General features: G+C 43.8%; 1 protein-coding gene across 1 annotated transcript in view; it reads right to left on the bottom strand.

Annotated features, from left to right (window-relative positions):
* PRICKLE2 (prickle planar cell polarity protein 2) overlaps window positions 1-26,921 on the bottom strand; it is a 121,760-nt gene that overhangs the window by 12,544 nt on the left and 82,295 nt on the right. The window contains exon 7 of the mRNA XM_054976973.1: window positions 25,714-26,577. Within this exon, the coding sequence (XP_054832948.1) occupies window positions 25,714-26,577 (864 nt within the window). The remainder of the gene's footprint in view (window positions 1-25,713; window positions 26,578-26,921) is intronic.

Below are 26,921 nucleotides of genomic sequence, written 5' to 3'. Positions count from 1 at the left end.
GTGAGGGAATGCCAAAGCAAACAGAAAAGTCTTCATCGGCTGGCAGAAGATAATGATGGAGGGAGACAGACAGATCTCCCTGCAGAGGGAGTTCCACAGTTTTGGCACCATTCCCAAGAAGAGGGCTGTTTTTGGGGTTGCCACTTGCCACCCATCTAGCCTCAGATGGTGGGTCATCCGAAGCAGAACTTCTGAAGAGGACCTGAGTGGTTTAGTATGTTGATTGTGAATTAAAGATAATTGTCACAATTTAATAAAGACAAAGCTGCCACTTCTGGCTATGAAATGTGATTTTTATTATTTTCTTTTTCATGCCCTAAAACAAAATAAAACAAATAAGCACACACAGGATTTCCAGCCCTTTCTAGTTAACACTGGCACTCCCACTGAATAAAAGGAAAGCTTTAGTTGGTTTATCTATGGGTTACACTGATTAGAGTTTGCAACCCTACTTGAAAGTATGCCTCAGCTATCTGGCACCTGTGCAAGGCAAGCTTAATGTTCAGGGCATATGATGGTTTTCAGTTTCCTGATTCAACCACCCAAGGTGCAGATCCATCAAGCACGGTGGATGCAAAACCTGCATTTCCTTCACACCTTGCAGTCATAAAAAATGGAATTTTAACTACTTATTTTAACACCTCAAAACCAGTTCCCAAACCTATGGAACATGTTTGTAAGTGATTTCTTCCTGCCAACGCTTAAAAGCTGAGTACGTTACGATACAACAAGCAAGGACTCAAATTTTCAGTCAGCCACATGATGCCTCATGTTTCAGCTCTCTTCCAAATAGATATTCAGCTTACAAGAAACTGTGGCTGCAGTCCATCGCTTCATTTGGAGACTGCCCAGTGACTGCTTAGGGGTTACAGTTCAGTACTGCAATCTTGCATGCAGTAAACCCTTGCTTACCATACCTCAGGCACATCCTAATAACTGTAGGGTATATATTGATTCCTTCTAGAAGTTACATGGTGACATCACCAATCTCTCTCTCTCTCTCTCTCTCACACACACACACACACACACACACACACACACACACACACACACACACACACACACACACATCATCGCCCCCAGCCCTCCCACTATGATTAGCTTTGAAACTAGGATTAAGAACACAATCGTCAAATCTAGTTTACCTTGAGAAACGCTGGTTTCTTTTCTTTCTCTCTGTAACCTGGGAGGAAAGGCATTGCTAGAGAACATGTCAGGCATAAATCTTGATCAACCCATGGTGTCTGCATTCAGACATCACATAAAACTGTTATTAAGACTAGAAGTGGTTAATAGATCATCTTCAGATCCTGAAGTCAAATCCCAGTTTGACAGACCATAACTAACCACTGTTAGTTAAGTGATCCGTATTCACTTCATCAAACTAATCATAATTTTTGAACAGAGTAATTACACATGTTCCTGGACAGTGGGAGGTAGAAAGATGATGCTGGTTCTCCTTGCTCAACAAACTGCAGAAATTGCCACTGTGTCTTATTGCTCCCCCCCACCCCCACAACAGCCAAATGAAGTTGGCTAAGATTGTCAAGGCGCTCATTGGTGATGTCATTATGTTGCTGGTGATAAGCAGATGTCACTTCCTGTATGCCTGGTATGCCCAGGTGTGGCAGAGATAAGGGTCTGTTCCATCCCTGACCAAGAGAGGGAAGGAGGGAGCAGACTCCCTACTGGCTGGCAACTGCGGCCAGGGGCACTTGGGACAGGCCTCAATGCTGTGGGTGGGCAACCAGATTGGGGGGGGGTATCAAGACTGTTTGGTGCTCCTCCACGCCAGTACTCTAGCAACTGCCTAGGGCAGCCTAGTAAGTAGGCTTCTCTTGATTTCCCTTGTCACATATAGTTCAGTCATAAGCTGTCCCATTTCTTGATAGAGGGCTTTGCCATTTTCTTGTCTGGCAGAATACAGAAAGGGATCCTCAGCTAGTTAAACCTCAGAAGTGATGCAGTACAATGCAGTGGTAGAGAGGGTTCATGGAAACCTGGACTCAAATCTTGCTCAGTCCTGACGTTCAGGGTCAGTGGGTGACCCTGAAGCAGCTCTTGAGCCATCCCATGTCACCGTATTGTTGTGAAAATAAAACAGGATAACCTGCTTGAGCTCCCCAGGAGAGGATGAAGCAGAAAGGGCGTAACTAAATAAAACAGTGATGTGTGAAATTCTCCTGAAAATTTCACTAGTCTTATTGCAAGTCTAGTAGGTTCCCTTGAAATTCCTCAGATGTTTTGCTGGAACTGTAATGGTAGGAGTGAAATCTCTCCTACTGATTTGCACGTGTCACTATCTAGGATCTTAAGATAAAAAATGAAAATGAAAAGAGCTGTTTTGGGTACCTCAGGAATAGGCAAAGCTTCAGAGGAATTTCTAGTCCTTGCAATTGTTCTGGCTTTCTTCAAAACTCCTCAGACATTTTCTCTGAGAAACTCGCGTCCCAATTTCTATATTTTTATTGTATAATATAATTCTGTAAAACCTGCACTCCTTTCTAACTCTTAAATCTGCCACTAGTAAAGGAGGGGGAAGATTTGTCAGGTGTGTTATTAAAGTGAACAAACATCTAATGAAAGCAGAGATACTCTACATGTATTGATCAGCTGAAGCAAATGAGATGAATAACAGCTTAAAGGCCCATGAATGTAGCTGGCTCCAGACACAATCAGTCCTTGCAGTTGGTACTTAGCCTAATGGCATATTGCACTCCACAAATTGTATGGAAGGTAAATACTCTTTTAAAAACTAACGGCTTGGTTACATGTACAGCATTCCAAAGGCACTGCTGCACAAACTATCTTTGCTCAATAGCAGTTCTGGAGGCAGAATGCAGCAGAAGGCCTTTCGTTGGGACTACTCCTTTCATCCGCCCTCATGGCTGTTTCCTTCCCCTCCCCTTCTCCCTGAAGTGGCAGGATTCTGGCTTATTTGGCTTGCCATAGCCCCATGAAATGGGATTTGATTGAAATCTTACCCCAGGAACTCTTTGAGTGGGGCTGTCTGTGACTTGTTTAGAGGTAGCAAAGCATCGTTTCATTTCAGAGCAACCTTGGAATTTGCAGAAAGAAGAAAAGGCACACTTATATAAATGAAAGCGGCAAAAAGTAAACAAAAGACCTAAAGAGAAAAGCAAGAGAATCCTGCAAGTCAGAGAGAACCAGGGTGGCAGCAGTCAAGGAAACTTTGTTCTCGACTCCAGCTGTCACGTTTGTGACAGCGCTCAGAGGATTTCACTAAATGGATGGGAGTCTTGTGGAAGCTTAAAGACTTAACAAAACTTTAATCCAGCATATGCTTTTTGTGGACCAGAGTCCAGTTCTTTAGATACAAAGATATACATATTGTGTCGCTTATGCACTCTACAAAGAGCAACTGAGTCCCACTGTGATGCCTTTTAGCTATGGGATAAAACAGAAGTGGCGAAACTTTAGATTGCAAGTAGGGTTGCTAGTCCCTGAATGGGGTGGAGGATCTGAGGATCCCTCATCCCAAATTCCTCAGAGGGGCGGTGGGAGAAAAATAAAACAGGCTGTCAGGCATATGGTGCGATATCACTTCTGGGGGAAATCCTAAAGTGACATCATACTGCTCTAGAAATTGCCAGAAATTCTGGTAAAACCACAGAGTTTCCAGTGATTCCTAGAGGGGCATGACATCACATTTGGGGTTTTCCCAAAATTGATGTCACACCATCTCTGTTAGCCTCTTCCCAAGTCCCCCTCCCAATTGTCCTCTGGTTGCCAGGCTGATCCTTGCACCCCTACTTGCAAGCTTGCATGGTTTCCTAAATATTTCAAATGTGGTTCCTAGAAAGTTCAAGAAAATGCAACTTGAATAGGAAGAAGCTTCAGCTGTCTACACATACAGGAGGAGATTTGTTTTTCCTTCCTTATCCCTCTCAACCATACACTAGGACTGAGGAAAGGAAGAGAGCCTGTGACAAACAGTGTGAGACCAAAGGAGAGGGGAAGGACCTAATGGATCACAGCGCAGTCTGAGGTCCATGGAGGAAAGGTGGAATAAATGTATGAGAGATGGATAGTCATTAATCACAGTGGTAGAAGCAAGATGCTGTGGTAGACTGGAAAAGCAAGGTCCACCTCTATTTGTCCTGTTAATCTACCTGCTTATCTCTGTCCCTCCATCTCCATGTCACTCATCCGTTGGTCATGCTGTGTGTGACCAATACACATTAGGAATGCATACATGTAATTAAACAGAACATATATGAACGGTATTTACTTGAGAGGAAGGCAACCCCCTCTTAAAATGTTAAACACACACACAAAATTATTATTGGTCATGTAAATGTAAGACAGTCCCTTCTTTTTTATTGCATTTGGGTAAATAGTATGTGTGCTGACTGAATACATAAAGAGGAACAAGCAATTGCTAATTCATAAACATTATAACATAACATAACATTCATAAACATGCACGAAGGAAGTATCTACACGTACACACCTTCCCCATAATCAGGGATACTTCCCCTCTCAGCATGTTTGATCAACATGCATCGTAGTGTGTAGAGGGCTACTGAGTCAGACCTTTGTTCTATCAAGGTCAGTGGATCTATTCTGACTGGCATCAGCTCCCCAGGTTTCCAGGCAGAGGTTTTTCACGTGATCTACTACCTGATCCTTTTAACCGGAGATGCTGGAGATTGAACTTGGGGACCTAATGATGCTATACAACTAAGCCACAGCCACAGTACCAAATGAGGAGTACTTTGGACTTTAAAGATCATAGACTTTTCAGGAATTTCCAGTGTGAGATAATAACACATACTCCTTGTCAACAAGACTGGCCATTGCTCGGTTGCTCATATGTCCACAGCTCAACGTGGCAGTGTCTTCTCATTCACGTGCATCTGACATTTTGCCTGAAGCAAAGATTCAGACAGCAACTACGGCTGAGTGAAAGGAAAGGGAGCAGAACAAAAGTTGCTGGGAAAGGTTGTTTCTCGGGAGGATGGCTGCACAGACTTTTGTTTTTCAAAGACTTTTTCTCCCCAACAACAAAAGGCCTGTCCTTTTTAAGTGCCAGCATGAGACTACTGCTGCCTCAGCAAAGACCGCATCTATCATGGTAGTCACACATTCCTCTCCTTGCTTGTAAAAAGGAACAAACATTTCTCTTGCTTTAATAGCCCTTGTTTTTGGGAGGTGCTGGAGGAAGGGAGCTAATTTTGTCCCTGTGTTTCTCTTCAGCCTCAGGCGATGTTCGCTGCTTGGGTTCCCGAAAACCAGAACTATAATTTCAATTGCATTTAGAAACTAGATATCTGCTGAATTTGAGTTTTTAAAGCAGTGAGATTTTTAAAAATAAGGGAGCAGGGATTAATTTGGGCCAGGGCTCTCCAGGGCTCAACACTGCTTTGAACAGAGAGATTCCGCTTCAGAACCTGAGGAGTTAGAATACATGGAAATGACAGAGCAGGCGGCAGTGTGTTTTCCTCATAGCCCAGTGACTGACTATACAGAGTTCCCACACATTATGAGAAGTCCTTCTGGATGAGAGAGAGGTCATCATCTCCAGATGGACTTGAACCCAGGCATCTCATTTTATAGAAATAAAGTCCTGCCAAGAAGTCTCTACTAGGCAGGAAAATAACTGAAGAGCCCTTTCCCTTCCCGCTTTCTTGTGTGAATACACTGAAGAGGTATGTGCCTTGACACCAGCTTGAATTCTCCAGAAGCCCATACCCAATTCTTCTATTACTTTTGGACATGGCAAGGTCACTCCCAAACGACTGTGCTTAAATATGGTGAATATTTGCGTTCATATGCATATCATTGGAGGCGAGAGCTAGTCTTTACCATTGGGGATTTTGCCCAGAAAAGAAAAATAGCAGCCTTCAGCACACAAAGACAAGCTCGCACAAAACATTTATCATTCTATCAAACTGTCATTGAAAAATTACCTTGTTGCAACTTCGTCACATCAAAAAACGTAATGTGAGAAGAAAATCAAGCCCCTGAAGCACAGAACACCTTCAGGAGGAAGAACTAGAAAGAAGCCAGCCAGTGTTCAAAATGGTTACGAGAACAATTTCAAATTCTGATGTGTCACTGTATCAGTTCATGCTATAGTTCGGAATCAAATCAAAGTCTTGCTTCATTAAATCTTAGCTACGAGTTGCTTAATACAGAGGCTGAGTCCAAACTTGCTTTAAACACACTTTTTCAACTATACCAACCCTCAGCATTTTAATGAACTTTCAGCCAGGGATAGACTGGGAAGCTAAAATGACCCTGGAAAGGGTCCTGCTCCCCTGCCCTACCTCATGATGGAGAGGAGAGGGAAAGAGGAAGAGGGCCCACCTTGGTTGGTGGGGGAGGGAAGGAAGCCGGCTTACCACAGTTTCCACCTGGCTCACACCCATCCATCATGTGCGAGGCTGGGGCCACCAGCTTACAGCAATAGCTCCTGCCCCCTCACAGGAGCCATCAGCTCACAATGGCAGTGGCTCATCTGCTTCATGTGGGGCTGCCCCAGGGACCAGGGTTGGGGTGGACCTGGCGGGGACGTGTGACCTTCCCAGGCCATTGCAGCATCAGGACTTTCCCTGCTAACCTTAACAGCCAATATGCCCCCTGCTTTCCTCGGATCTTGTCTCTCCATTTTCACAGCCTTGTGAAACCATTCTGTTTACTGGATGAACTCTAGTTAGCTGAGGTGACCTAACCCAGAAAGGAAAAAAACAGTGACAGCCAAAGGAAAATGGCATGGAACAATTTTTCTGAAATTTTCATAAGGAGTTTTCAGAGGAAAAAAAATCTATCCAACTAAACTATTTCAACTCCTCCCCAATCAAAATTGGAGAATGTCTAGCCCTTCTTAATGCTTTCAAGCCCTGGTATAAGTGGATGGGACCCACAGGACAATGTTTGTGATGGACATTTCCACAACTCCCTTCCAAAGGAAATTGGCTTCAATCGAGCAAGAAGGAAAAAAGCTCTCTCGTTCCAAAAAGCTGCTCTTAAGAACTTAGCCGTCTGATCCCTGAAAAACTAGTCCAAAGGCGTCTCTGATGCCGGATCTAGCTGGGACACAGCCACATGCTTGCTACCATGCACCATCTCCTCCAGTATGCCGTATGGCTTTGTCATTTGAAAGCTTGCCAGCAATAGAAAACAAGGCATTCCTTACTTTCCAGAGAACTGAAGTGTGCAAGTCTTTTAAAATTTCAGCACCTCATCTGCTTGGCACCAGCAAAACCCAATAGGGAGAGTAGAAAGACAGGCACAGCATGAGGCAGAATAATGTTACAAGTCTACTCTTTTTGGACACCACATTTTGGAACAGGCATTAGAAGGAGTGGAATTTCTCTACAGCTGCCCACATCTGATCTGAGTGGAAGAACAGAATTTGGCTCTCCCCACTGAGAAGAAGCTGGCTTCATCCTAGAATGGAAAATGAATGTCTCTCCACTCCCCTCTGGTTATTAGAGAGCAAAGCATTTATCATTCCCTCTTTCAGTACAATGTGCTGGTGTGGAGATATGCAGGGCATAAAAACGAGATAGGGAAAAGAGAAGAAGTGGATTCAGGCACAGTAGTCTTAAATATGGTTTCTTCCTGTTCTACTGTGAAATCTGTCCCCTTTTTACATAAGCTGTGATGGGGCAGCTGCCTCAAACATCTATTAATATATTTTTATCCCTCTCTTTCTTCAAGGAGCTCAGAGCGGCATACGTCATTCTAACTTCCATTTTGACCTCTCAACAACCTTGTGAAGTAGGTTTGGCTAAGAGAGAGTGTGACTGGCCCATGGTCACTCAGTGAGCTTCATGACTGTTTGGAGATTTGAACGTGGGCCCCCCAGATTATAGTCTGACACTCTATCTACTACAGAAAAAAACAAGATCCCAGGAATGAGAAACAAGTCACTTCAAAGCACCAGTACTAGGTATAGAACCAAAACAAGATATAGTTTTATCTAGTCAGCAGTCTTCATATTTACATTCAAAATGACAATGCAACAAATGTGACAACATGAAATGCAATCAGTATTTCAAACAATCAATATCACAATATGGTCTATTAACTTTGACAGGAAAAATAATCCTCCAATGAAAGGAAAGAAACTGTCCTTTTTTGTACAAAGATGCTTTCTTTTTTCTTTTTCTCTTACAGGTGGAATGAAAAATTGAAGCATCCGAGGGGCTCCCCTGAGTTGTCCTCCTTCCACAAGTATCAGGAGAGAGAAGCAGATAAAGTTAATTATTCCAAATAAATTGCTTTAGTATAAAGTTGCTTTCTCTTTTCTTCTCTTTCAGATGGGTTGTGAAGAATATGGGAAGCTCCCGAGGGGGCTTCCCATGGTAATGCCATGCTGTGCCTTCCTCTAAGTCCAGGACAAATCTTTTGTGATGATTTGGGGGCAGAATGGGACAACCTCACATCCACACCCTTCTACCCTGAAAGCAATCGTGGGACTGGACATCCCTCGGTGAACCTCTCTTCTTAAGCTGAGGGCCTCCTAGCTGGAGTAGAGAAGCAGCCAGGGAAACAGCTATCCCCAGATTTGACTTCCAGGAGCAAAATCTAGGGGGACTAGATTCTGCTTCACTAGACTGACAACTTCCCCAGGCACTTAGTGGTCAGGGTTCCCCCCATCACTGGGTCTAAGTGGTGTGGTGCTGCAGCAGGCCGTAGCCCTGAGTCACAGTATACTTCCTCCATCTCCAGGTCCAAATTGATGGTAGGAATGCCATAGCAAGTGCAGATCCAGCCCCAGTAAGGGCAGCCTGAGTCGGTGCAAAGTCATTTGCTTTTATTAGGCATCAAAAACCCTTGGGCCAAAGTGGATGAAACACTTGAACCCAGCAACTGGCAGGAGTTGAGGGTAGGAAAATGAGGGGTGAGCAATGTCCGCTGCAACACGACATCCGGCATCTACCCAGCTTTAGAACTTCTGGAAACTATGATAAACCGTAGATAAAAGTTGTAGCTGATGTCACTGCTTTTTAAAAAAATTGTCCTGTACCACTCCAAGAGGCAACAGGCAAATGGAAGCCCTACAAGTGAGGCAGCCCTACTTACATAGTAATCTGCAAGGGGCAACTGCAGCAGCACTCATGTCCAAGGAGCAAATGACTTGTGGAAGAGCCAGAGAAGGTTATCCATCGATTTTCACACTTAAATTAGTTCTTGTGTACTACAAAAGTGGCCCTCGTTTATCAGGGAAGATCTCTGGAAGATCCATCAATTTAGCTGCTCCTGAAGTCCTCTTGCTTGAAGATTTGTAAGATGTGGTATGGCATCCAGTGCCTCAACCTTCTCTTGTAATGTCAGAAGATCCTTTTCACACATCCAATATTTGCTTTAAGAGCTAAATCATATTATATATCCTATCATATTGTATCATATGGCATGACCCAAGTCGTCATAGTTTAACTTGATAGCCAAGAATATGGAGGCATGAGCAAATGAATTATGCCTTGTGCCAGGAGAGCAGGCAGAGGGAAGACATAAGCCAAAAAGACTGCAGACGGAATTCTCTTCAAGGAGAATATTCCCATAGTGGCTTCCTCATATCCTGTCTGTACCTCTGCAGATGAAGGACACCATACAGCAGCCACAGAGATATGAGAGAGATTTTCAATCTATGAGAAGACTGAAATGATGATTAGGGCTTGGATATTAGCCTTCTTTTCTTTATATTTTACGTTATTAATACCCAGCCTTTCTCTCCAATGGGGACTCAAAACAACTCACTTCATTCTCGATATATTGTCGAAGGCTTTCATGGCTGGAGAATGACTGTTGTTGTGGATTTTCCGGGCTGTATAGCCGTGGTCTTGGCATTGTAGTTCCTGACGTTTCGCCAGCAGCTGTGACTGGCATCTTCAGAGGTGTAGCACCAAAAAGACAGAGGTCTCTCAGTGTCACAGTGTGGAGAAGATGTTGGCAGGTAATTTATATCTACTCAGGAAGGTGGGTTTGGGCTGAGTCATCCTGTAAGAGTTTCCTAGGGTGTGGAATGCTAATGGAGGGAGGCTTCACTGTATCCTGAGGAAGTTCTTTTGCATATGGATTGGTGCTTGATATGCTAATCTTCTCTGCAGGGCTATTGTAGGATGTAGAGTATTTTGTTAGCCTGGTGTTTTTAAGGACTGGAAACCATGCTCTATTCATTCTTAAAGTCTTTTCTTTCCTGTTGAAATTGTGTTTATGCTTATGAATTTCAATGGCTTCCCTGTGTAATTTGACAAAGTAGTTGGAAGTGTTGTCCAGTATTTTAGTGTCCTGGAATAGGATACTGTGTCCTGTTTGAGTTAGGCTACGTTCAGCCACTGCTGATTTTTCCGGATGGCCAAGTCTGCAGTGTCTTTCATGTTCTTTTATTCTTGTCTGGATGCTACGCTGTGTGGTCCCGATGTAAACTTGTCCAAGGGTACGCGGTATACTCCTGCAGAGGTGAGGGGGTGTCTACTGTCTTTTGCTGATCATAGCATCTGTTGTATTTTTCTGGTGGGTCTGAATACTGTTTGTAAGTTGTGCTTTTTTATAAGCTGTCCCATCTGATCAGTGATTCCTTTGATATATGGCAAAAACACTTTTCCTGTGGGAGACTGTTTTTCCTTAGTTGTTTGATTTATCCTTGGTTCAATCGCTCTTCTGATTTAATTTCTGGAGTAACCATTTGCTTGAAGTGCATGGTTTAGATTATTAGTTTCCTCGTTGAGAAAGTGTGGTTCACATATCCGTCTTGCACGGTCTACTAACGTTTTTATCATGCCTCTTTTCTGTCGAGGGTGGTAATTGGAGTTTTTGTGTAAGTACCGATCCGTGTGAGTTGGTTTCCTGTAGACCTTGTGACCTAACTGAAAGTTTGCTTTGCGGATGACCAAGGTATCTAGAAATGGAAGGTTACTCTTGATTTCTTTCTCCATGGTGAATTGTATGTTCAGATGGATATTGTTGAGGTGGTTTAAAAACTCTATCAATTCTTCCTCACCGTGGCTCCAAATGATAAAGGTATCATTCACGAACCGGAACCAGATTGTAGGTTTGTGGGGTGCTGATTCTAGAACTGTCTTTTCAAAATGTTCCATGTAGAAGTTTGCTATAACTGGGCTGAGCGGGCTTCCCATGGCCACCCCATCCATCTGTTCATAGAATTCATTATCCCATTGGAAGTAACTGGTTGTCAGACAATGGTGGAATAAGGCTGTTACATCCTCTGGAAAAATCTGATTAATAAGTGCGATTGTGTCTTTTACCGGAACCTTAGTAAACAGGGATAGAACATCAAAACTGACGAGTATGTCCTGTGGACTGAGTTTCAGAGAAAAGATTTTGTTGATGAAATGTGCTGATTCTTTGATGTAAGACGTGGTTTTTCCAATGTGGTCCTGTAGAAGATTGGCCAGATGTTTAGCTAATTCATACGTCGGTGAACCAATGGCACTCCCAATGAGTCGGAGTGGGACTGAATCCTTATGAATTTTAGGGAGTCCATATAGTCGTGATGGCTGTGCTTCTGTCTTGCATAGTTTTCTGTGCATGTCAGGATGAAGTAAGGAATTTTTGATCAGATGGGAAAGCTTATGAAAAAGCACAACTTACAAACAGTATTCAGACCCACCAGAAAAATACAACAGATGCTATGATCAGCAAAAGATAGTAGACACCCCCTCACCTCTGCAGGAGTATACCGCATACCCTGCAGCTGTGGACAAGTTTACATCGGGACCACACAGCATAGCATCCAGACAAGAATAAAAGAACACGAAAGACACTGCAGACTTGGCCATCCGGAAAAATCAGCAGTGGCTGAACATAGCTTAACTCAAACAGGGCACAGTATCCTATTCCAGGACACTAAAATACAGGACAACACTTCCAACTACTTCGTCAGATTGCACAGGGAAGCCATTGAAATTCATAAGACTAAGCACAATTTCAACAGGAAAGAAGAGACCTTAAGAATGAATAGTGCATGGTTTCCAGTCCTGAAAAACACCAGGCTAACAAAATACTCTACATCCTACAACAGCCCTGCAGAGAAGATTAGCATATCAAGCACCAATCCATATGCAAAAGAACCTCCTCAGGATACAGTGAAGTCTCCCTCCATTAGATGGTTGTTGTGGGTTTTCCGGGCTGTATTGCCGTGGTCTTGGCATTGTAGTTCCTGATGTTTCGCCAGCAGCTGTGGCTGGCATCTTCAGAGGTGTAGCACCAAAAGACAGAGATCTCTTGGTGTCACAGTGTGGAAAAGGTATTGGCAGGTCATTTATATCTACTCAGGAGGGGTGGGGTTGAGCTGAGTCATCCTGTAAGAGTTTCCCAGGGTGTGGAATGCTAATGGCGGGAGGCTTCACTGTATCCTGAGGAGGTTCTTTTGCATATGGATTGGTGCTTGATGTGCTAATCTTCTCTGCAGGGCTATTGTCGGGTGTAGAGTGTTTTGTTAGCCTGGTGTTTTTCAGAACTGGAAACCATGCTCTGTTCATTCTTAAGGTTTCTTCTTTCCTGTTGAAGTTTTGCTTATGCTTGTGAATTTCAATGGCTTCCCTGTGCAGTCTGACAAAGTAGTTGGAAGTGTTGTCCAGTATTTTGGTGTCCTGCAATAAGATACTGTGCCCTGTTTGAGTTAGGCTATGTTCAGCCACTGCTGATTTTTCAGGTTGTCCAAGTCTGCAGTGTCTTTCATGTTCTTTTATTCTTGTCTGGATGCTACGCTTTGTGGTCCCGATGTACACTTGTCCTCAGCTGCAGGGTATACAGTGTACTCCTGCAGAGGTGAGGGGGTCTCTACTGTCTTTTGCTGATCGTTGCATCTGTTGTATTTTTCTGGTGGGTCTGAATACTGCTTGAAGGTTATGCTTTTTCATAAGCTTTCCCATCTGATCAGTAATTCCTTTGATATATGGCAAAAACACTTTTCCTGTAGGAGACTGTTTTTCCTTGGTTGTTTGATTCATCCTGTGTTTGATTGCTCTTCAGATTTCATTTCTGGAGTAGCCATTCGCCTGAAGTGCGTGGTTTAGATGATTAATTTCCTCATTGAGAAAGTGCGGCTCACATATCCGTCTTGCACGATCCACTCCCTCCATTAGCATTCCACACCCTGGGAAACTCTTGCAGGATGACTCAGCCCAAACCCACCTTCCTGAGTAGATATAAATTACCTGCCAACGTCTTCTCCACACTGTGACACTGAGAGACCTCTGTCTTTTTGGTGCTACACCTCTGAAGATGCCAGTCACAGCTGCTGGCGAAACGTCAGGAACTACAATGCCAAGACCATGGCTATACAGCCTGGAAAATCCACAACAACCATCACTTCATTCTCCTTTCCTCCATTTTATCCTAACAACAACCCTGTGAGGTTGGTTAGGCTGAGTGTGTGTGACAGGCCCATGTTCATCCTGCGAGATTCCATGGGGATCCTAATCTGACACTTTAACCCACTGCTAGATACTTCTACTCACACAACCGGGGGGGGGGAGCAATTTTTTTTTACCCCCATGACATTCCTTGGGGTCCACTAACTCATACAGGCACAGATGTCATTTGTGCCATGTAGTTCTGCTTGTGTTGCATAGAATTCAAACAAAGGTCATCATATCCTAAATCCTATGCACCTTTAGCTGACGCTTTTTTCTGAATAAATATGCATAGGATAGGGTTCTTGTTAAAGGCCTGGAGTTATTTCCATCTCCTCATGACTTCAATCATCATAATGGGTTTTTGGTACTTTGAATGTATACTATGGCTTAGAGGGGGGAAATGGCCTTTCACTTTCTGGGGGGTGGGGGCGGATTTAGTGGATAAAACATTAGGGACAGGAAGGCAGCAGGGGAAGAGGGAACCAGAGTGAAGTTAACAAGATACACTTGGTGTTTCCTAACAAAGGTTTCAGGGACAAGGATTTCCAGAGAAAAGTTTCTTAGCTGTATAAAGTTAGTTTTGTCATCTGTTAACATCAAAGACGCTTGGAGAAAGGAAAAGGCAATTCCTGTGAGGTTGGAGTTCAGTTCTAACACTAAGCCTCTTTTGAGACCTTTGTGCTGTTTCTGCTAAGCTACCAGTGTTTCACAGTGCATCCACATTTTTCTGACGCTGCCGCATGTTTTGTTCACATTCACTGAATATTCAGTTGAACAGCTCAACCAGAGAATAGGCCACTTTCGAAGTCTATCATAAGCTATGATTTATTTTATAGAGTTCAGCTGTAGACACTATCGTCTGTGGCTTTCCATGAACAAACTGGTGCGCATGCTTTATATTTTTTCCAAAAACATTCTGCAATTGTTACCACTCAATTGTGGAATGCCTGAATCAGCATACTAAAGACCTTTAGCCACTCTGCCTTCGATGCCTTGCAACTTCCAAAGCTCTAGTTGTCTTGTCATTCCCCCCGCCCCTTTCTGAAAACATTACATAGCTCCATTCAGTCCATTGGCTCTGTTTATTCCAGACAGATGTCATCTGACTCACCCCACTGTCTGCATTATGTTGCTGGACATTCCATGACAGATCAGGCCAGGGGTGTCCAACACATGGCCCATAAGATGTTGTACATTTGCACCAGAACATTTAAATAGGAATGTGACAAATGTTTTTCCCAACATAGGTCTCTCATATATCCGCTCAGTAACAAGCCCAGTTTTGTCCTGTGTTAAGTGTGAACCTCTTAGAAATAGAAAAAAAATGTGCACATCACTAAGGCTGCCATTACATAAGCATTAAGAATCCATTAGTTACTGATGCAAAAGGGCAATCTGTTCATACATATTTAAAGAACTGAAGGACATTATGCTCTTTCTTTAGGAGAATGACATTTCAGTGGCTCCTAGAGAATTCTTTTGGCTCCACTTATTACAGAGCATGTAGCCATTGGGGTGTTAAACCCGGGCCGTTTCCACATGGCTTACCTTGTTCCAGAAAACAGCGAAATCTCACATGAAATCTCGCGAGAAGACACTTATCGCGTGAGAAGATGCTGTTATCGTGCGAGAAGACGCGATAACAGCGTCTTCTCGTGCAATTTTGCGTGAGATTTCACTGTTTTCCGGAACAAGGTAAGCCGTGTGGCAACGGCCCTGACCTGGACTTCAGGTAGAAATTTTTACCACAATTGTTTATTTCTGGGTACACTATATCCAATTCAGGAACCAAATATGCTTCCCCCCCCCTTTAGGGCCAGTATTTTCAATAGGAAATCTATTCAAGGGTCTAGGGCAGCTGTTTTAAAGATAATGGCACCAAATATGTGCTAAACACAGCCCTCTGTCCACATTTTCAAGCATACTGAACAAAGGAGGTCAATTTTACAGACCCCAAAGTAAGTCCCTCTTAGGGATCCCAGATCCCCCGATGGGGGTGGGGGATTCCCTGCTCTCACACTCTTTCTCCTACCACCAGTCACCTGGTCAAAGGAGCGGGGGACAGGCGTCCCAGGCATGCTCCCAAAGCGGTTTGACGACATCACTCCCTGAAGTGATGTTGTTGTATTATCCTGAGAGTGCTCTCACTCTTCGCAGCAGTGTGATTTGGGGCACAAACGGGCTGAAACAAGCCTGTTTGGGACCCAAATCTGCCTGCTGAAAAGCACGCGCGCACTCCTCCCAGAAGTGACATCAATATGCAGGTATGGGAGTGCATGCGTGTAAAGAGCACACACCAGGAGCACTCTCAGGACACCGCAAAGGTGAGTGCCAGGCTCCCCACCCTCATGCTAGGAGGGTAAGGGGCCCTGGCAACCTTAGTCTCTCTGCACAGCTGCTACTGATTTCTAAAATGGCGGCAGCCTAGCAGGAGAGCTCCAGACTGGGCATAGGCATACCCTCCCCACACCATCTGCATCCATTTTATTTTCCTACAGTAAGTGATTGACAATAAAAAAACTTTTACCTATCTGCTGAAAACTCTGTTTGCCATGGTTTCCTGTTGTGGTCTGCTTAACAAAGTAAGGAATGAGACCAGCAGTTTTCCCATTATTCCCTAAGGGGAATTTTTCAGGGGGACCTGGAGTTACTATTTTTCTACCAAATGTTACCAAACTTGCAGCAGACTGTCTTCTGCCTGTCCTTCAAAAAACCTCCAAGTTTCAAGCAAAATGGACAAAGTGGTTAAATTCTACAAACCTAACATACCCCACCCTCGTCGCCACCATTATACATCCATTATACACCATTGTACATCCATTATTCCCTATGAGGGACTTTGGGGGAGGGGGCTAGAGTCATTTTCAACCAAATGTCATCAAGATTGCAGCTCAGTGTCCTCTGCCTGTCCTTCAAAGAATTCTATGAGCCTCTGAACAAGCCCAAGTTTTCTACTTTCAGAAGGAAAGAAAACTCTACAATCCGCAAAGGAAGGGAGAAGGTGAATGGCAGCTCTCTTCAGCTTAGGTTTGGCTGGGAGTGCTCTGTGCTCCTTTCTTGCAAGGGGTCTGATTGGAAGGGAGAGAAGTAGGAAGTGCTCTTGCTCCTTCCTCACAAGGGTCTGAGATGCCATTTCCAGGAAATCAATACATGTGCTCATGCTGCATGGCTGGTAAGCACCAAAACTTGGAAAAAAACCAAATAATTCTTTTTCCAGGGAGGGGATTTCATTATTCCAAGCATCTTGGATTTGTGTTACTCTTCCAGAGAATCAAGATAATGATCTGAAACAGAAATTTCCGTTTATATCTTTGGCTTGGGAGTTTTATTTTGCATACCCTTAGTAGCCATTCTTTCTGTGGTGACCTGAAGTACCTTAGGCAGTACAAAAGCCATCCAGGCTTCTGCAACATTCACACAAAAAGGCCAGGAACAGGAGTCCAAACTCCTCCTCTTTTGTCAATTTAAGTTCTTTCTCTGGTTTGGTTCACATAATGAATTTCCTCTGCATGTGAGCAGCCCTGATGACTTTTTTGAACTGTGAAGAAACTATGTGGGAATGTGCAGAACATGGATATTGCCAGCAGTGATGGTTACAACTGGTGGAAATGGTGCCATTGTGACCATAGAAACTGCTACAAGCTATTTTTTGTGAACTGACAATTCACACATTACATTTCGATACGGGAAGATGGACTGGGATTACTCTTGCATAGACAAAAGTACTCTCTCTCTCTGTTGGTCTACATTGCATGATCTGACAGGAATATTAATAACACAAAGCGTTTTTGTTACTGGAAGTATCAGGAAGTAAACATCTGCATGCACACACATTTATTTAGGACTAAACGACATATTATAAAAGTGATCTTTGTATCTCCTGACATTTTCTTTAACATTAACAAGTAATGGAGGCAGGGGGGAGACAAAGAATATCTGTCGAGGGCTGCGGTTTGGAGGAGAGGGCAGCTTTAACCTGTCTTAGACCGTACAATTTGTATTCAGTTATAAATGCTAAATTTAGACTGCCCTTATAATGGGGTTACCAGTCCTTGGTGGGAACGGGGAATCCCCTGCTCCCAGCCTTTGCCCCCCCCCGCCACCATTATCTGGCTGGTGGGGGGGGGAGTTTGGGATTACTCTTGGGGTCCAGGAGCTCTGAAGAGTGTGGGAGCATGCTCTGGAGCTCTTCCTTGTCACATTGGGATTGATGTCATTCCCAGAATGACAAGGAAGAGCTCTGGAGTGCCCCCACAACAATCCCCCCCCATCCCCCAGGTTCGGCTCCAGGGGACCTGGCATCTCTACGTGATAGAGCAGGTTTGCTTGTTGTTCACATGATTTTCATTTCTTATATCTTGTGACTGGTAGGCGTGTCACTTTGTCTATGGTAAAATTTATATATTGTGCCCTTAGAATTAGGCAGGCACATGTTAAGAACATCTCTGGGGTTAAGTATTAGTGGGCTATCAATTATATCTACTTCACCAAGGGACTTTGCGGTATGCAAGTGCTCTTTTGAAACAGAAACACATTTTCACTTAAATAAATGGCAACAGTAGGAAAAAGAAAAGCACCCATACTCCATCGATTTTTTCTGTTGTAGACAATACCAGCTCTGGGATACAATTTATATTGGTGAAATGGTATGGTGGGGAAAGGATAAAGCCCATGGCACCTCAGCCTTAATTCAAGCCTTCTCTCCTACCCCCAGCCTTGTACACAGGCATTCATTTGTGTTATTTGAGGGCCAATTCATCATTTTTTGTTTCAAAGCAGAAACTAATTTTGGGGAAGTACGATTAAAAACCCTCTGATCATATTCCTTTCTTTTTATCTCTTTGTGGCTTGGGGGTATTTTAAGATATTACAATATTCTAAAGTGATATACAGAGAAATGCCTGTAGGACAATTACAGCTACTTTCAAAGCACTCAAAAACCCCCATTGGTTATGATTTCTCCTTCTAGTCTCCAAAGTGAATCATCCCTTTTCAGCAGCTGGTATTAATTCTTATTCTTCTTTAAGAAAGGGATAAAGAACGCCCAAGGAATTGTTTAGAAATACACCCAAAGTCATGCTACATAAAGAATTCCACTTCGGAGACTAATCAAAGGGAGAGAAGCTCTGGAATTTGCCACAGTGGAATTGTCATGGTTAACCCACAAGTGCTGGGACACTGAAATGAGACAAAACATTATGCTTTTATGAACAGAGACAACTGGTGCTCAGAAGTAGAGCCAAGTCAACATATACAGTAGATCACATGATAAAATTCTTCTTGGACAGTACCATTTTGGACTACTGGTCAGGAAACTGCACAGCTAATATTAATCTGCATAGAAATATGTGTATACATATGATTTGCAGTCAAATGCCACATTTTGCTTTCTGCAATAGCACAGTTGGTTGCATTCATCACACACGAAAGCTTTCGGAATTCTGGGTGAAATCCAGAAGTGACATCACAATGTTGATTCACCTCACTCTCTCCCCCAATTTCTTCCCACTGCTCATTCAAGTTAGAGTTGCCAGGTCCCCCAACCCCCCTGGGTGGGAAGTTGGAGGCCGGGCACCTACCTTTTGTTGTCCCTGTTGCGTGCACGCTCCCAGCCCACATGATGATGTCACTTCCTGGAAGTGATGTCATCGCACAGGACACGTGCTTCCCCAGAAATGCTCCCGTGCACCACAGGGGGGCTGAATGGAGCCGGATTCAGCCCAAATCCTGCCTGAATTGGGCCCAAATTGGGCCCAAATCAGCCAGAATTGGGCTGCTGCGGAACGCAGGAGCACTGCTGCATTCCGCAGTGGTACAATCTGGGCCAAATCGGGCCTAAATCAGGCTGCAGGAGCATGCTGCGCCACCCGGGAGTGTGCTCTGGGAGGCGCATTCCCCCCACCAGCCAAGTAAGTGGGGGTGGGGTGTAGAGGGTGGGAGCGAGTTATTCCCCAGTCCCCAGTGGGGGACTGGCAACCATAATTCAAGTAGTGGCAGCGGCCGAGATGCAGTGGCAGGAGACCTCCTGCTATATAATATTAAGTGGCAAATCCTAGTCAAGTCATAAATTGTTTAACATACCACTCTCTCTTAACATGTGCACTCATATAAGTGTATCACACCACGTATCCCACCACTTTCAGTTAGGAAACACTTCTGTCCCTTGATTTTCTATACCCACTATCATACTTAATAGATCCAAGGTCAAGGTTACATATATTACCTTGTTGATTTTTTCTGTCTCATGTTAATGATAGGACATTTGGAGGTCTTTCATTCATCAGGTCACCTGTTGGAGGTGACTTAACAGCACATAACACACATATTTTAACACACATATTTTATGACAAATATTCATTTGTTTAATGAGGGCTAGTTAGAGAGCTAAAAATGGAGTAGCAGATGAGATCAGCTTTCATATATACAACCCAACAGCTTCCAGATTTATCATAAAAGTGCGGTATATGAATGGATTTCTTCTGTAAGATGCAACCTTACCTGCCCTGGTCATCAATAATCCTGAAAAATCTCCTATCATAGTATAGAAAAATATATTTCTGATTTAACAAGTTGCCATCAAAGAAGAGATTCTACTGTCCTCTGATACCACTCAATGACTACTGCAATTCTTAAGAGATATTACAAAAAATATATTAAATGAAGTGAAGTTAGTTGTTTGTGAGTTTATTTATCTAAAATAATTGTATTCCACTTTTTTGCATTCACTACCATTGCATAGTAAAAAAATTCAAAACCCAGAGCATTGAAAAACAAAACCAAATTGATCCTAACAATCTCCAACAAATTAAAAACAGTAGCAACAATAAGATCAAAGGAAAAAAACAATAAAGCACCAGCAAGGGGCAGAGCAATCAATCTGTGACAGGATTTTGCCCTGAATAAAGGGCCGCTGAAAGTTTTAAAAAGTCTTAACCTGACCTATGAAGATGGTCAATTACACTGCCTGGTGAAGAGAAGTTGGAAAACGTATCCCACAGTTGGGCATTGCTGGGTAGGATCTTTCCTTTCTAGACACTCACACTTGAAGGTAGAGGGACATGAAGCAGAGCCTACACAGTGTCTGGGCAAATATACAAAGGGTCAGATGGTCCTTTAGGTACCCTAATCTCAGGCCATACAGGGCTTTATAGTTAACTTAAAAACAGCCCTCTGATTTGGGCTCAGAAACAAAAAAGGAACCAGTGAGGAGCTTTAAGAAGTGGCATAATAGGTTGCCTGTCATTCATGCCTGGTAGCAAACTTACTGCTACATTCCGGACTAACTGAAGTTTCTGAACTTCTGAAATAATCTCACTTGAAAGTGACGGAAGCATGGATCACTGTGGCCAGACCTTGTTTTCTGAGGTAGGGCCAGCTGAAGCAGATTAAAGACATCATGTATTACGGATGAAATTTGGGCATCTCACTGCAGACTCAGATCTAACAGCACCCCCAGGATGCAAACCTGTGAATACATTTAGAGTAGACTGTTCTTGTCATGATCAACACCTCTTTCAACCAATACTGCTTCACTCTTATACAATTAAGCTTCTGTTTATCAGACATCTATGCAATTCCTGCCTTCAAGCACTTGAACTCTCTCTCCCTATTCTCATGGAAATAAGAGATAGAGCTGAGTATCATCTACATACGGACACCATAATTCTGGATGATCTCTCCCAGGAACTTCATGTAGATGATAAACAACATGAAAGAAGAGAACTAATCCCTTCAGAACTCCATGGCATGGAGGTGAACAAAGTTTCCCCAGCCACACCTTATGGAAATGGTCAACCATGTAGGGTCAAGCAAAAGTGGAAACCCCCATATCCTTGAGCAACAGTAACTGAAAATCATCTCCAAAATAACTTAACCAGACTGCTCGACAAGTTTCTTGAGAGTAAACTGTCATGACTTCAGAGTCTAAGTCAGCAGTGATGCAAGCAATTGTACCTGCAAAATGCCACGCAAACTTGGCACAGTGATCTTCAAAAGACCTCGCTTCTATTTGCTGACTTGTCATTATGAGGACAGAATGCCTAGATAGACAGAGGGCTATTGCTCAGTGGTAGAACATAAATGTTGTGTTCAGAAGATCTCAGTTTCAAACCCTGGCATCACAAGTTCAAGGTAGCAGTTTTGGGAAAGACCTTTTTCTGCTTGAAACATTGAAGAACAGCTGCCAGTCGGAACAGACAATTCTGAGAGTTTTGACTGATGTAAAGATGCATGAAAACGGGCATGACCTGACGTGGTATAAAGCAGTTTCATACTTTCACAGATCTATCACCTCTTGACCCAGCAGAAAATTCTCTGCTTATCAGGTAAAAAGAAAAACCTAACTCAAAAGATAGTTGCTTTCCCTGTAGTAACTGGTTTGCTAAAAATGTTTGGATATGAATAGAGTAAATTATCATGGTTGCAATAATCAATATTAATGTTACCATTCTGTTTCATACTATGATTGTTACAACCCATCTTTTCTGACAATACAAAACTGACTGGCTGCCTGAAAAAGCCACCCCTTTTTCATGAGAGCAACATGTTGAACATTTAGATTGACAGATACAGAAAATACACACAAAGGAAAAGAAAGTATGAAGTGACTAATTTTTTAAAATAATAATTCTAAGTGCAGCAATCTCTTCAGTCATCGCTTTCTAGAATTTGCTCCCTGCAGCACATAAATGTAAACACTGGATGCAAGTCAAGAGTGCGTCTAACAGCTGTCTTTCCTTTAATGGGATGTTCCCACCATTGGCTCAAAATGCAGATGAGAATGGCCATTGCAAACCTTCCAGAGTAGGTCAAGATAGCCCACTCAGTCAGGATTGTAATACAGCCAAGAGCCAATTGAGGCTGGGGGAAAAAAAATTAAGCTGCCAACCACAAAGTAATTCTGAGGGCTGACTTTTGGTAGCTCGATTTCTAGCTAGGGGATAAAACATTGTCCAGAACGTGAACAGTAAATAAATCTGAATGGATGTAGCTACACTACAACATATATCAGTTTTATAGCAGTTTAGCTGTCAGTATTCCCCCCCAAAGAATCTTGGGAACTGTATTTGATGGTAAAAATTCTCTGTCAGAACACAGATTCGCTCAAAGAGCTATTGCTTCCAGGCATGGCTGCCAGTCTCCAGACTAAGTGATCAGTTCCCCTGGAGAAAATTTCCCCTAGAGAAAAGAAATTGGCCTGCTGCAAAGCTCCTGAGGTGGCACGATGATGTCACTCCCAAGAGTGACATCGTTGCACCATCCCAGGAGTGTGCCTGGGAGGCCTATTTCCCCACCTTCCCCCTGCCAGCAAGGTGAGTGGTGGGGGGGGGGGACGGAGAGTAGGAGTGGGGGATCCCCTGCCCACCACCAGGAGACCTGGGATCCCTAATGTTGATTTTGTTGATCTGTTTCCTAGTTACTGTACTGTCACCTCACTGCAGAAAGGCCTTGTTTGATTTGAAAAACTAGAGGCTAGATTTGTTTCCTTTAGCTTCTTTTTGTTCCCTTTCTTTTAGCTCATTTTGGACAGCCTGATTTGTATTTATAGTCACCACCAGAAATGGCAGCATGGAACATGCGTGTTTGTGACTGTGAGTAAATTAGACACTAAAATATATTTTGGGCCTGCAAATCTTACCAGAAGAAGCAGGAGCATGTGCTTTATGGTGCTTTGCTTTGTCCTTCCCATCAGGTGTCCCCCCCCCCTCCTGCCTATGCAAAAGGAACTCTGGGATTTAGGACTGCTAATCTCTAGGTGGTGGCTGGAGATCTCCCAGAATTACAGCTGAGCTCCAGGTGTCAGAGATCAATTCCCCTGGAGAAAACTACTGCTTTGGAAGGTGGACTCTATGCCTTATACCCTGCTGAGGTTTCTCCCCTCCCTAAACTCTGCCCTCCCCATATAGGGGTGCCATTCTCCCACCTGGGGCAGTTGATCTCCTGCTCCCACCCTTCCCCCTCACACCCACTTACTTGGCTGGTGGAGGGTGTGCTTCCCAGGGCACCCCCTGGGTGGTGCCGTGTGCCCCTGGGTGGCGCATAGGGATCCTGGATCCCTGGTGGGGGACAGGGATGCCCTGCTTCCACTCCCCCCACCCTGCTCCCACTTACCTAACCAGTGGGGGCGCGCACACCTTCCTTGCGGGCTCCCCCGTGGCGCTGCGTGCTCCTGTACACAACAGCCACCAGGATCGGGCCCGTTTTGGCCCGGATCGGGGCCGCTGCAGAGCATGGGTGTGCTCCTCTGAAAACAGGCCTGATCCGCAGCAAAATGGGCTTGTTTTTGGGTGCTGCAACACACAGGAGAGCTCCTGTGCTTCGCAGAGCCCACAAAAGAGCCCGTGTCAGTAAAGTGTACCCTCCCCCCACCTTTTGCTGATGGAAACCAAGGTTTAAAGGCTGACAATACTGTTATGCCTGCCTAGCAATGGCCACTGAGGGAATTCATTTCTTAAAATTATAGGCACTCCTATCATTTGGGGGATTAACCCGCAACACATTGCAGATTTTTTTCTGCAAAGCTGGGCATTTGCTCAGGTTTACAGAAAGAGCTGTCTTGTCAGTTCACGCCTCCAACTTCTGGATTTCAGTATCCACAGATTTGACCATGTTGAGAATTAGATATAACATTGATGGGAACATTAAAATAAAGATATGAAGGTTCCCGTGTACGATTTTCTGAAACACTTCAAGAAAAGGACTTCCTGAATGCTAAAACTTTCCTTAGAACTCAAGCTAAGAAAGGCAGATTTTCTAGCAATGCTCTCTTCTCATCCTTAGGCAAAAGAAACATCCAACTCTGAGGACAAGAAAAGGTGCACAAAGCTTCGAAATCAAAAAGCCAGCTCCCCCAGTCCCCCTTATGACTGCCACATGGATTTCCAACTCTAATAAACATTGCAAAGGATGGAGTACACAATCAGGGTGAAGCAATTGTGTACACCTCTCCTGTTAGAAGCACAACCCTTTGCTGTACCGTGGTCAAAGAGAGATCTCCTCTTCCAGGCTTCACTAAGAGCCAAGCTACAAGTGACGCCTGACACAGGTTGGACACTTGTCAGCGTCCCTCAAGTTTTGATGGGAAATGTAGGCATCCTGGTCTTGCAGCTGTAATGGAGAGCCAAGCTGTAAAACCAGGACGCCTACATTTCCCATCAAAACTTGAGGGAAGCTGACAAGTGCCCAACCTGTGTAAGGCGCCACTTGTAGCTTGACTCTGAGACACAAAGGCTGATTTCTCCTCCTTAGCAACTCAAAATGACCTACAGTATATTTGGCAAATCCATTCTCTTCCTCATTCCTTGTCAGCTACTGCAGTCCTCTACTCTGAAAACATGGTTACCACTCTGCTGTCATATCAGGAAGAAGAGATGCAGGGATTTACACACACACATTACACACATGCATACACTTCTGTCACCTGGGTAAGCAAGACTTCAAATAGCTCAGGCATCTAACAAATTGACGGTGTTATTGTCTCAGCTGACACCTCTCAACAATATCAAAAAGAGTCCAGTAGCACCTTTAAGACTAACCAATTTTATTTTATTGTAGCATAAGCTTTCGAGAATCAAGTTCTCTTCATCAGATGCCTGATCCGAACTGGTCAAATACAGAACAATGCCATCTCTGAACAGGAACTGGTGTGTTGGGAAATTAAACAAGAGGTCTAATTCTGACTAATAAGAGATGTTATCAGGAGCAAACATGAAGGGGAGAATAGATGGTCATGGATTCTGGAGCATTCAATAGTTGTTCCAATGCAAGACATGAGAACAAATGAACATAATTCCCTCATGCAAAATTCCTTAGTGCTCTCTGGCACCTTAGTGACAAGTTTGCACCTCTGAAGAGAGGCATGCTGTCTAAGCAGAGTTTCCATATTCCTCAAAGACGTATCCATTTGGCTTTGAAAGCATGTGTGTGAAAAGTGCCATCAAGTCACAGCCAATTTACAGTTACCTCACAGGGTTTTCAAGAGAAGAGACAAACAAAGGTAGTTTGTCATTTCCTGCCCTTGCAGAGCAATCCTGGACATCCTTGATTCTTCCATCGAAGTACTAACCAGGGCTGAACCTGCTTAGTTTCCAATATCCAACAAGATCAGACTAGCCTGGGGCCATCCAGGTCAAGTTCCTAGGAGCATAGTCTATAGCAGATTTAGCAGAATATTTAATCCAGCTCAGCCTACATCCCAATCCAACTAGTTTAAGTTATCATAACCCTCTATAACTATAGCATTATTTACTCCTGCTGAGAATATAGCATTGTAATGCACCCACCAAACCATTTGGGCTGACATTTTGCCTACCCTCTCATGCCCATGAAGTCAAGAGAAGCATAATAAACAATAACCTACCTGTGGCATTGGAAAGCGCAAGGGACTCCATTGAACCTCGTGGAGTTTGCTCTGTGGGTGTCAGTTCCTCAGTGAATTTCAGTGCATTGATTGGATGCCTGGTTCGACACTGCTGTGCAGACATACCAGCATCCTCCTCCTCTCCATATTTGGAGACCTTGTAACTCCCTCTGGTGTCACTGAAACTCTGGTTAGACATGTCACTGTAACTCTCCTGAGACCGTAGCCTTCCTGAGTAATAATCTTCTCTGCATTCCTGGATGAAGCTGCCACCATGTCCTTTCATGGCTAAAGAGGAACTTCTCTTTGGGTTGCTAAAATGTTTACCCCATAGATCCTGCTGGGCATTTGGTGCCTGCCCTGGGTTGTAAGAGGTCCTTATGTTACACTGGCTCAACAGCTGCAAAGGGCTTTGCGACTGACTCTGCTCCATTTTGTTCCCATAGTGGTAGAGTTCATCTCTACTTCTCCATATGTGGTCCCTGTTTAGACTAGGAGTTTGACTGGACAAACTTAGCAAGTCCATCTGCAAGGAGAGTGGGTCCACATCTGCAGAAAGCCTGCTCGAGGATACCTGTAGCTGGCTGCCCTGGCTTAGTGCATTCTCCTCTCCTTTGTTCCTGTTCTTGCCAATCTTGGCACTACGGCGTGACTCCTTGGCTCTGGCACTTTGAAAGGCAGAGTCTGATGAATCTGAACCATTAGGGTCGTCACCCATGCTGCACGCTCTTGAACAGAAGATCTGCCCTTGCTTTGGTAAGAATGGTCGCCCAAGAAGAGATTTCTTGCACTGTGCGCAACAAAAGCAAGTTTCTGTAGCATGCCAGTGCTGGCCGTCGTAAGTCATTTGACCTTGATCAATGCCTTTGAATAAGGAACAGAAAAGTTGTAAGTACCATATAAAACAGTTTATCTGGATGAAGATGGACACATTTATACAATTATTTTGAAACAAATCTGTAAGTTGGATGGTTGGGGTTACCAACCTCAAGGTGGCTAAGGGTTACCAATGTTAAGGAGTTCTCCCAGAATTACAGCTAACTTCCAGACTTCAGAGATTGTTTTCCTGGAGGAAATAGTAGCTTCAGAGGGCAGACTCTATGATATACCATAGAGTCTAGGAGAAACAAAAGTGCTAGAGTGATATGACATCCCCACTGAGCTCCCTCTTCTTCTCAAACTCTGTCCTCTGCCAGGCACTGCCCCCC

The sequence above is a fragment of the Eublepharis macularius genome, chromosome 4, assembly GCF_028583425.1.
Source record: "Eublepharis macularius isolate TG4126 chromosome 4, MPM_Emac_v1.0, whole genome shotgun sequence".
Lineage (NCBI taxonomy): Eukaryota > Metazoa > Chordata > Lepidosauria > Squamata > Eublepharidae > Eublepharis > Eublepharis macularius.
The sequence above is the reverse complement of the archived record's forward strand: the minus strand, read 5'-3'. Positions and strand labels throughout refer to the sequence as shown.